We start from the raw sequence: 12,417 nt of genomic DNA on the forward strand, positions 1-12,417 counted from the left end.
TTGAGATTTTGATTGCTGGTTAACAACCTTTAGAAGTTTTGATTAACATGTGTAAAGCGCTGCTCATTTAGAAAAATCTGATACGAATTAGTAATCTATATGCTTACGGACGCTTCTACTCCTAAATAGTAAGCGGCATAGAACCCAACCCAAACCCGAGCCCGTTCTAACTAGTTACCCCCGCCCAACTAGACCCGCCATCTTGCCAGGCCTAAATGTCAATAAACATGAACTTTTCTTTTGATGCTATGCACTATGCAGCACAAAGCAAAAATTTCACAAAACATATAGAAGTTCAAAAACAGTTCCAAAGCAAAAAAGGAGAAATCATTCAGATCAAGTCAGACAATTCTTATGGATCAAATCAACTCGAGCAATCGAGAGACCAAATCTTGCAAACCTGATTCTGAAAATTGACAATATTGACGTGCCCGTCACGTTTTAGTGTTTTAAATTGAACTCTTTGTATACCGCCACTACGGCCGCCGCCAGAGAAGGTAAGGTATGAAAAAGCATAGACCAGTGCACTCACTGTATCTTGAACAGATGTTTCAGTTTGACAACCAACTTCCATTCTTCATTGGTCAACTCATCCTATATACATGCGGAGAATAATGAACTATAAGCTATAATCAAACAAACATATGCGAAATAATAATTGATTTAGATTGAAATTTTTAATTACCCGATAATTGGCCTTTAGTACATCGATTGAGTTTCGAGAAATGTGGCTGACTAGCTCGTCTTCCATCTCGAAATGTCTCCCAAACATTTTTTGCTGCTCCTCAGCATTGGTTCCCGTTATCTACCAATGTAAAATAGTGTATGATAAACGAAATTAAAAACTGTACTTTTAAAAAACTAATCTAAACTTTGAAGTAGCGATTTAGGTGGTTGCATTTTAAATACACATAAAAACCTTCAACCGATTTAACCCACTCGTTTACTTTTTAACTAAATTTTGACTTTACCCATTGAACCCGTCAAATAAAACAAACAAAACATCAAATTCCCACCTGTAAATATATCCCACCGCAAATTGCACCTAATTTTGTAAAACGATAATGATAAAAATAAAATAAAAAAAAATTGGAAAAAAATTTAGTTTATATAAACATGTTCAGAAAACGTAAGATTATTTTGGTGAAGATAAAGTTTATGTAAGCATATATAGCATTATCATTTATAAGAAACGGAGGCTAAAACTACACACCACAAACCTACTGATGACCCATTTAACCGGCTTAACCCGTAAAGTTCAGATTGACCTGTTTGACCCGTTTAGTTAAGCATGCCGATCGCTTATTACCCATTCAGCCCATTTGTTTACAACTCACCAACTCAACTCACATGTTTACAACTTGGTTACTACAAACCGGCTCATCAATGCTTAAATAAATAGGTTAAAGGGTTCATGTTTAGGTTGCATGATTTTATGTGAAGCTTCATACCTTAATAGCCACCCTTTGACCTTTCTTGGCAAAGTCAACAGGCTTGTGGTTATTCTCAATGGAAGAAATCCGCCCGATATCTATATAATCCCTCTGAGGAATGCAAATTGGAGTTCCAATCTGCACAAAGTAAAAATATATTATTGGTAAAATTATCTAATGTGACAGAAAAAGCAACTTATTTTTATATTAAAAAAGTAGACAGAAATAACAAACAAAAGTTATACTTAGAAACATACGACTACAAAATAAATTTGTCATAGATAATGCACGGATAGGCCTGTAAACGAACCGAACAAACACAAACAGGCCATGTTCATGTTTATTCGTTTAACTTTAACAGAACAAACAGTCAAACTAACAATTAAACAGACATGGTTTTCTTGTTTGTGTTACTTCTTTAAGAAAATGAATAAGCTTGTCTTCGCTAATGTCCATTCAGTAACAGTATAAACGAACACTTCACGATTGCAAACTAACATAACTGAATACAGATGAAGAAACATAAACCAACATAACTGAGTGAAAACAAATTAAACATAAATGTGAACATCAATCTGCTGGGCCTAAAAGGTTACTAAAGAGACTAAATTGTAATGGAACTAGGGAACTTAAATAAACATATAAAAGAATTTAGATGAACAAACATTAACAAACATAAATGAACAAACAAGACATATGTTCATGTTCGATCATTAAATAAACAAAATCGTTGTCCGTGTCCATTCATTAAATAAACGAACACAGATGAACTGTTTGTTAAATGGTTCACGAACAGTTCAGTGAATGTTTGCTTCGTTTGCAGGCCTATTCAAGGATCCACGCTTGAACATATAACAATGATTCACACACAAATTTACGACAGTAATTGTTCATAATGATTAAACTTAACATGAAAATGCAAAATCCAAACAATAATTACTCGTTCAATCAGTATTATATGGTAAAAATGTGAATAATGAAATGTTAAAAAATTTATACCTTAAGAATGCCCTCAATAACTTCGACACCAAGAATAATTGGATCCTTCTTGTTAAACACACAATTCGGCATAATTTTAAGAACGCACGGAAACACAGCTTCATCAGCAGCTTCTCTTTTCTTTTCTTCCTTAAGATCATCAATATACCTCTTGAATTGATCAAACAAGTGATAAATAATATCAGCTACCATAATCTTGACACCAATATCATCTGCAAGCTCTCGGGCCTCGGGGGTCACTTTCACATCAAAAGCTAATATTGTTGCAAACTCTTTCTTCTTTTCAAGCATCACACTGGCCTTCATAACATCTTTTTTGTGTACGGGACCTATGCCTATACCACTGACGGGTATGTTGACAACTGGCGTTTTTAGAAACTCGAGTAGTGCCTCCAGTGACCCAAGAGTGGATGCCTGAACATACACTCCTTCACCACTTTTGTCAATTCTACTCATCACGTTCCTCATGTCGTCCATTACGGATTCTTTGATCTCCTCCACATCATCATCCGGCCCCACAACATATAGGGCTGTCCCAGCCACTGCGAGCTCGAGATTCTGGAGAGTAAACAAAGAGAGTAAGCATTCACTCATTTTTAGAGGTAAATATTTACTCTTTTTGAAGGTATAGGCAAACCAAACGTTTGTGAACCGTTTGGCAGAAAGTCCGTTTATGGTCGCTCGATTAATTACATGTACAAACATGAATAGATGTCTTGTTCGTTTAATTGAGTTCGTGAACGTTCGGTATTTGGTAATGTGTCCGTTTACGTTCGTTAATGATTGTTCATTTATGTTTGTTAATGTTCACCAGTTCATGTTCGTCAATTCATATTTGGTAATTAACGGTTTTTATATTGTTTTAATTTTTAATGTTTAGTTTATTATGTCAGCCATTTTCAGATAATTATGTCGAGTACATATCTAATAGTTTATTTTGGGTGAGTATTAACGCTTGAACTTAAAGGTGTTGATTTTTGTTTTACAAAGTTATATATGTCCGTTTTTGTTTGTATGTGTTTGTTTGGTCACTTGTGTTTGTTTATAACTATTTATGTTCGTTTTAGAAATTAACGAACAAACGCAAACTACCAAAAGTATTTCCTAAACAAACAGACACAAACAATAAGTTCCATCCAATTATGTTTTCAGGAACCGTTTGCTCCTCCGTTGAATGCTTAACGAATGAACGAACCGGCTAATTTTTTTTGTAAATTAATATCACCTGTGCAGTAATTTTAATCCCTTGTGCAGCTTTAATTTCTTTGTGATGAATATATGCTCCCTGAATAAAACAACAAACCAACACATTAAAACTTGTAAAAACTACACGTTATCCCACTAGTCCAATAATGTAATACAGATTTTCATTTGTTGATTTATTTCATACCTTTACACGAAGTTCTTTCATGGGATGAGGAGTCAATAGTGAGCGAATTGTAGTATGAATTGGTCCCTGTAACAGATATTATTTGTTAAACGAGAGCAAAATAATAATCAAAATAATAACAATAATGATAATAATAACTGAAATGCACAAATAAAGTATCGGGAATTACCTGAAAACCACAAACAACAATCTCATCTCCTTCATGAAGCACGCCATTAACCAATACCACATCAATGGTTGTTCCAAGTCCTTCTATGACTTTAACCTCCAATACCGTACACTAAAGAGATTCCAAATAAAAAAAATCAAAAACTAGTAGCATGTTAAAGGATACACAAGATGCAAAAAAGAAGATAATGGTAATACCTGAATTTCATCGCTGTATGTTAGTTTATCAATCATTGTTTTCTGAGCCCACTGGACAAGAAGTAATAACATTTCGGGTATGCCTTCACCGCTATTGACAAAAAAAGACCAAGTTAGTCAACCGCAAAACCAAACCGACCCACAATTTAGTAAACCCCGGTTAACTGACCTGACCCGCTACCTTTAACTGATCCATAACCAAAGATTTAGTAACAGTTTTTAGTTTTATAAATGTCAAATGGTAAAACTCAAATGTCTCATAGCAATTTATCAAGTTTTTTAGATAAATGTGCACCCAACATTGTTTTGGGCTAACTTAGTCAAGGCAAAACGACCAATTCAAGTTCACGGTTAACTGACACATAAACAAACCAAATCAGCTTGTAAAAACCGACTTAACCACAACATATCGGTTATCAATGCACACCCCTAGTGCATTAGATCAGAGGAAAAAAATTACCTGATAGCACTTGTTGGTACAATACTATAAGTTTCCCCCCTTTCTTTGTTCTTGCTGTACAATTCAGTATTCACCCCTTGCTCCTTAAATTCTGTTACTATCTGAAATTATAAAGCACAGATCATGAGAAACCCAGTAATAAACAGAAACTGAAAATGTTTTCTACAAAATAAGATGTTGACCTGAGTGAACCTATGCTCAAATTCAAGTTGAACATCCCTAGATTGCAGCTTCATTGCCTTCCCAATTGGTGCGTTTTTGCAAGTTTTCCACCCATATAATCTGTCAACCTACAAATCCCACAACAGAATGTATGTAAAATGTAAATCAGAAAATAGACTTAACAACTTCAAACACAATTAACTTATAGTTAAAAGTACCAACTTAATACCTTATTCAGAGCCACAATAAACTCAGTGTTCCTCATTCTCAACAGATTTAGTGATTCAATGGTTTGCGGTTCTAACCCGTGCATAATGTCAACAACCAAAATAGCGATATCACATAATCCAGAACCACGAGACCTTAAGTTCTTGAAAGACTCGTGACCAGGTGTATCGATAACTAATAAACCGGGGACATTAAGTTTTGCATCAGCTTTTAACTCTTTTGTTCTCTCACGAATGTTTTCAGCAGGAATATAAGTAGCACCAATTTGTTGTGTGATTCCACCTGCCTCACCTTCTTGAACATTAGTTCTTCTAATGCAATCAAGCAGCTTTGTTTTTCCTGTATCAACATGACCCATAATGCAGCAAATTGGGGACCGAAGTGTCTTTTCACCTTCTGATTTTTCTTCCGTATCTTCCTTTTTGCCATTAACCGCTTTTTGTTTACCTTTGCTTGCAGCAACTGCTGCATGTTGGTTTTGAGCCACTTCTTTGGTTTTAATCTCTTTCTTAACTCCAGGTACAGGTGCGGGCTCAGGTTCTGGTATGGGTTCAGGTTCTATAGCTTCCTCCTCGTCAGCAAACGCGCTGAAACCTGGCAATTTTAGATCAGCATCGTCCCAACTCTTTGCATCCCATTCATCATCATCTGACTCTTCATCTTCTTTGGTTCCACTTTCTTGTTCAACTGCAGGAATCTCTGGTTTCTCCTCCACATTTTCCATGTCCACGTCATCGGCCTTGTCAGCATCTACAGAACCCAACTCAGAAACATTGTCATCCTGAGCAGAAGTTGAGGATTTCCAGTTTGCCTGCTGATTTGGTTTTGATTTCTTGGTTACATACTTGGGTCGTTTCGTGGGTGCACTAGTAGTGGCCTCTGCATTTGATTGGGGCAAACCACCTGTTTTAGCAAGAAACTGATTTCTCATTAACTCCAATCGATGGGCTTCTGCTTTCTGTTTTGCTGTTAAAAGCTTTCCTTCTTGTTTCTTTTTCAACATTTTTTCTTTCTCTCTTTCTTTTCTCAACCGTTTTCTTTCTTCTGCTTGTCTTTCATCTTCTTCTTTCTTTAGCCGATCCTCCTCTTCTTTCCTTAACCTCTCTTCTTCTTCCCGTTTCTTTCTCTCTTCTGCTTCTTTAAGTTTTGCGAGTCGCTCTTGCATCTCTCTAACGTGCTTTGGAACCTTCTTATCAGGTACTTTACCCTTTGACTCCACTGGTTTTTCTTCTGCTGCAGGGGCTGCAGTTGTCTTGCCTCCAGCAGCAGCCTTCTTTTCCTTTTCTTTTTCCTTCTTTTTTTTCTTCTTTTTGGCTGCTGCAGACTCTACAACCTCCTCATTTCCATCTTTTTCACCATCTTCATCTGCTATTGTGACTGGTTGTTCAGCCTGTGGTTGAACCTTCTCCTCTTGTGGAGGCTCTACAGCGGTAGAAGGTGGGGCTGGAACTGGAGCTGGAGCAGGAGCTTCACCTAGCTCTGCAAGAATCTTGTCCAGATCATCCTCTTCTTGAGCTGTTCGCCCACCTTTCTTTTTCTTCTTTTTATTCTTGGAAGGTTCTGGAACGTTAGTATCTTTGATAGTTATGCTGGTACTAGGTTGCTCCTGTTCTTGTTCAGGCTCAGGTTCATTAACCGTGTTACTGTTTTTCTTCTTAGATGGCTTCTTTTTACCAGAAAACTTTATTGTAGAAGCATCCTCTTCATCATGATCATCAACACTTAATCCCGAGACTGAAACATCTTCATCATCAGACGGAATGGTTTTCTTCTTTGATGACTTGGAAGACTTCTTTCCTGTGAAGGTAATGGGCGCATCATCTTCACTTTCATTCTGATTATCTTCATCATCAAGCATTGAAAAAACACTACCACTTGGCTTCTTATTTGCTTTAGATGGCTTCTTCTTCCCTGTAAAGGAAATAACCGGCTCATCATCTTCATTATCATCTACTATGTCCCCATCATCATTGTCATCATCATCCCCAATTGCATCAAATGCTGAACCAGTAAACACGCTACCACCCTTTTTCGCCTTTGACGACTTCTTTTTCCCACTAAACACAACACTAGCTTCTTCTTCCTCACTAACATCATCTTCTTCATCCTTAACCGCATCTTCATCCCCATCTTCATCACCAAGCAATGCAAAAGCCGAAGCACCAAACGAATTTCCACCCTTTTTCCCCTTAGATTTAGATTTCTTCTTACCAGCAAACTGAATCTCTAAACTATCATCACCATCATCAACATCTTCAGCATCATCATTCACTTTCATGCTCTTCTGATTACCTTTCTTTCCCTTTTTCTTATTACCACCAATAGTCGCCACTTGCTCCTCTCCCTGAACTGACTTCTCCTCAGATAACTCAGTTCCAATCGAATACTCATCATCATCAATTACCATAGCTTTCTTCCTAGACTTACCTACAGCCCCACCGTTATCCTCCTCACGTGCCGCCGACTTCTTTTTCCCCATCCGTACAATGCTGATTCGACAAATAGATTACTCCAATCTCACCTAGAACCCTAAAACAACACAATAACTCAAAATCAGCCTACGTAACACATATACACACGGGCATCTCAAAATTAAAAATCAAAAACTGAATCCGAATCGCAATCAAAACCTAAAAGCATTAAATATACAATTAGTAAGTGATTATTCCCTGCGAAATCGAATCAAATATACAGCAAAGTAACAAACGGTTGCATATAGATCATTAGCTTACTTGCCGATACTCCAATCTAACACTAGAACCCTTCAAAAACACAAAAACTCAAATTTAGGCTATGTAATACACATGCTCACGAGCATCTCAATAACCAATTCAAAACAGAATCCGAATCGAAATCGACACCTAAAAGCACTAAACATCCAATTTAACACCAAATTACTGATTAATCTGTGAAAAATCAAATCATTTATACAGAAACAGAATAAGCGGTTGCATATAGATCGTTAGCTTACTTTCCTATACTCCAATCTAACCCTAGAACCCAATAACAACATAAAAACTCAAAATTTACGCGTATACACGAGCATCTCAACAACCAAAACCAAAAACTGAATCCAAATCCAAACCGAAACCTAAATGCACAATACAATTAGCAACAGAACTACTGATTTATCCGAGAAAATCGATTTAAATTATACAGCAAAAGAACAAGCGGCTGCATATAGATTATTACTTGCAGAAACTCCATTCCATATTATCCAACCCTAAACCCTAAAACAACATAAAAACTCAAAATCAAGCTATACAACACACACATCCACAATCAATTCAACACTAGAAACCTAAAAGCACTAAACATACAATTAGCAAGTAATTAATCCGTGCAGAATAAATCAAACATACAGCAACATAACAAGCAGTTGCATACAAATCATTAGCTTACTTGCCGATTCTCCAATCCAGCCATAAACCCTAAAATCTCAAAATCAAGCTATACAACACACATATCCACAATCAATTCAATAATCAAAATCAGAAACTGAATCCATCCAATCAGCAACAAAAGTACTAATTAATCGGTGCAAAATCGAATAGCATATACAGTAAACAAACAAGCGGTGGTTGAATACAGATAACTAGCTTACTTGGCGATGCGATGAGTGTGTGTGATGATGAGTAACGGTTACGGAAACTGTGAATTAACGGAGATCAGTTGGAAGCTGATTGATATGAATAATAATACGATAGACGAAGAAGAAGAAGAAGAAAGACGGGATGGATTAAACGTGAGAGTGCGTCAGATGTAAGGAGTGTGTTTGTGTGTATTAGGGTTACAATGAATGGTTGGGTGCGGCTATGTTTGTTGTTTGCTACAAAATGTATACATTTCTTCGTATATGCTATGCTATGTTAATAAATTATTAATAACTATATTTTATACCCTGTATTATTGAGGGTGTTTTATATTATTCGTTTTTAATATATATATATATATATATATGGATTTTAATTTTATTTATTGTAAGAAAGTTAATAATTAATATGCATGAGGTTTGATGATGAAATTGTTTCACAAATAAATGATATATTATAATCCGGTTTAAAAGATATCTGGGTTTGGTGATACCCATTATAAAATTGTTATAATGAGATGTTATAACCCGTTTAAGAGCTATCTGAGTTTGGTGAGACCTTTACCTGGTCAAATGCGTGAGAAGCCTTCATTGACAAATAAAACAATCTGATGGCTTGAGAGAATGGTTGTTTTACATTTTTCGTTTTTTTAATATTTATTTTTTGGATTTTAATTTTATTTATTGTAAGAAAGTTAATAATATACTTAGGGTTTGATGATGAAAGGGTTTCATAAATAAATGATATGCTATAACCCGTTTAAAAGCTATCTGGATTTGGTGACCCATGACCCGCTTATGTTTTTTACTATAAAATTGTTTATTAATTATAAATAATATATTTTTCTTTTTAAATTGGATATTAAATTTTAGTATATCCCTAGTTTATAGGATTTTCATATCAAATAATTGATAATGTTAATTTTTAATTTAATGAGATATTATAACCCGTTTAAGAGCTATCAAGTTTTAGTAAGACCAATATCCATGAATTTGGGTTAAATCAATGAGAGGTCTCCATTTAAAAATCAAGCAATCTGGTGACTTTCATAAAAGGGGGGAGCGACCACATCGTGACACGTAGGATTTTAGGGTTTTCATTTATATATATTACTAGATTTTATCCCCTGTATTACAGGGGTTCTTTTACATTATTCGTTTTTAATATTTATATATGTATATTTGGATTTTAATTTTATTTATTGTAAGAAAGTTAATAATTAATATCAATGTTGCAAAAGTCGCTAGGTGGACCCTAGGCGGCCGACTGGGGAGTTGGGAGTAGTCGGAGTACTCGGGGAGTACTCGAAGAGTAGTCGGACATGGTAATTATAATGAAAATTAATTTTTGGAATATATATATTTGTCAAAATAAGCATAATTCACGTCAAAATAGTACTCTAGCTGACTCGACAACTTTTTAATGACTTTTAACTGACTTTTAGAGAACCCTAGCCCGCCTATCCCGACTTTTGACCGCCTAGCCCGACCTTTTGTCCGACTTTTTATCGACTTTTAGAAATTCCTAGCCCGACTAGGCCGACTTTTGACCGCCTAGCCCGACTAATCCGACTTTTGACCAACTTTGACTGCCTCCGACTAATCCAGCCGACTTGGAAAAAGTCTCCAAGGTAGGGGTCCGAGGACCGACTAGTCGGCCTTGGAATCCGACTTTTACAACACTGATTAATATACTTGAGGTTTGATGATGAAATGGTTTCACAAATAAATGATATGTTATAATCCGGTTTAAAAGATATCTGGGTTTGGTGATACCCATTACCTGTTTATTTTCTTTATTATAAAATTGTTTCTTAATTATAAATAATATCTTTTTTTATAATAAAATATGATATTAATTTTTAGTATATTCCTATTTTGTAGGATGTTCATATCAAATATTTGATGAGATTATTTTTTAATATAATGAGATGTTATAACCTGTTTAAGAGCTATCTGGGTTTGGTGAGACCTTTACCCATGAATTTGTTTAAAAGCTATCTGGATTTGGTGACCCATGACCCGCTTATGTTTTTACTATAAAATGGTTTATTAATTATAAATAATATATTTTTCGTTTTAAATTGTATATTAAATTTTAGTATATCCCTATTTTATAGGATTTTCATATCAAATAATTGGTAAGATTAATTTTTAATTTAATGAGATGTTATAACCCATTTAAGAGCTATTTGGTTTTGGTAATACGCATACCCATGAATTTAGGTTAAATCAATGAGAAGTCTCCATTTAAAAATCAAGAAATCTGGTGGCTTCCATAAAAAGAGGAAGCAACCACATCGCGACACATAGGATTTTAGGGTTTTCGTTTATATATATTATAGATTCTATCTAGGTGTGAGCGTCGTTGTTGTTGTTATTATTTCTTGTAAATTACATTTCGGTTCTTTGAAATGATGAGTTTATATGTATGTTGAAACACATAAAACATGTTTTATTGATCAAGGTGTTAATTACTTAAAGAAGTTTCTCACTAAGAAGGTGATACAATCATATCATCCCTAACTTGATGAATAAGTGAATGGGCTATCCAATCGTTGGAGGATATGCTAAGAGTTTGTGTGTTAAAGCAAATCCTAGCAGATTAATTATGGGTTAAGATCGATTTTAATGGATGGAGATACAAGTGATATTTGAGAGTAATATGAGAAGAATAGCAAAACACATAGTTAAGAGTGTTTGTTTACTGATATGAATAATGATGATGGGCATTGTTACAAGCATACATGCTACTTATAAGCATAATACAGTATCTGCAATTGTACTATACAGCATCTACAATCGTACTATTATTCCTGATGGCCGACCACGTCCAAGCACAGTAGGTTTCCAGATGTATTCCTTATGTTCTTTCTTGTCTTTATCAGGTAGATGCTTCTTTAGCTTCTTCTGTAACAATACTTCACCATGGGTGCAGATGCCATTTCTGGGGTTTCCCCTACAAGTCCTCCTAGTCAGTTGATGCGAAGCTTTGGTCTTAGGTCATCTAACTAATTATTGCAAGGATTCTCATTATTAGTTTTGCCGGGCCTTCGATTTTTGTCATTTTCTGAATGGTGATTTACAATGGGCTGTTTGCTTATATACAAGCTGCATTACCTCTACAATGGCGTCTCTAAAATCTCCAGTTGTCTTATAGATCCGCATGGAGGGTAGCTCTGTTACATCGATGCGATGCCCTTGGCTTAATCATGTTAATGCAACGCTGCTGGCTTTGTTATGTTATTTGGGATATTACCGCTACAAGTCCCCTAGTCTGTCGATGCGACTCTTTGGATTTGTGTCGTCTGACTTGTAAATTAATAAGTGTGATCTTTTGGATTCGTACCCTTTGAATTGGTCGATCTGATAGCTTTTATGGCTCAATTTGAGGGCTTTTTCATTTTGGCTATATGGCTTCTTTAGCTTGCCCTATGCGAGGTGAGTAGCCCCTTCTTAGTCGATTATTTGTATTGGAGTGTTGTCATTACATGTGCGATATCAACAATGCTATTCTTGGATTTGTACAACTTGTTTACACTATTACAATTTGTTTATACCTGCTTTGTTGATTAACTTCTTTAGTATAACTCGTCACAATGTCTTTGTTGATGCTTTATCTTATTTGAATTTTACGTAGATCCATTTTTCTTAGTTCTCGGTCGCGTTATCTACTTTGAACATATCGTGTCTCCCTATGGATGTGGATGTAACGATGCCGTTTGTTTGACTCATGCCCTTTCTTATTCTTATTGTATGTTGGAAGATAAAGCTTTGTTTATACTGT

At 35.5% G+C, this 12,417-nt stretch overlaps 1 protein-coding gene across 1 annotated transcript; it reads right to left on the minus strand.

The window, feature by feature from the left end:
* Positions 1 to 290: 290 nt before the first annotated feature.
* Positions 291 to 7,547, minus strand: LOC143587962 (uncharacterized). The gene is made up of 11 exons (XM_077069105.1): positions 5,040 to 7,547; positions 4,831 to 4,938; positions 4,649 to 4,749; positions 4,189 to 4,279; positions 3,992 to 4,102; positions 3,823 to 3,888; positions 3,658 to 3,717; positions 2,433 to 2,990; positions 1,452 to 1,571; positions 686 to 805; positions 291 to 594 (listed from the first exon to the last, which is right to left on the minus strand). Exons 1-11 carry the CDS (start codon positions 7,515 to 7,517, stop codon positions 529 to 531), a joined length of 3,879 nt encoding a protein of 1,292 aa, XP_076925220.1. The 5' UTR covers positions 7,518 to 7,547; the 3' UTR covers positions 291 to 528.
* Positions 7,548 to 12,417: the final 4,870 nt, after the last annotated feature.

Source organism: Bidens hawaiensis, unplaced genomic scaffold (assembly GCF_021521415.1).
Source record: "Bidens hawaiensis isolate Kalapana, Puna unplaced genomic scaffold, B.hawaiensis_p1.1 tig00035932_1, whole genome shotgun sequence".
Lineage (NCBI taxonomy): Eukaryota > Viridiplantae > Streptophyta > Magnoliopsida > Asterales > Asteraceae > Bidens > Bidens hawaiensis.

What these genes read in the sequence shown, in the direction of transcription:
- LOC143587962 (XM_077069105.1), bottom strand. Translation starts at nt 7,517, where the DNA reads ATGGGGAAAAAGAAGTCGGCGGCACGTGAGGAGGATAACGGTGGGGCT. An exon ending in TTGAGCATAGGTTCACTCAG is followed by an intron (nt 4,750 to 4,830) that starts GTCAACATCTTA and finishes TTATAATTTCAG; the next exon opens with ATAGTAACAGAATTTAAGGA. An exon ending in TACTAAAGGCCAATTATCGG is followed by an intron (nt 595 to 685) that starts GTAATTAAAAAT and finishes GCATGTATATAG; the next exon opens with GATGAGTTGACCAATGAAGA.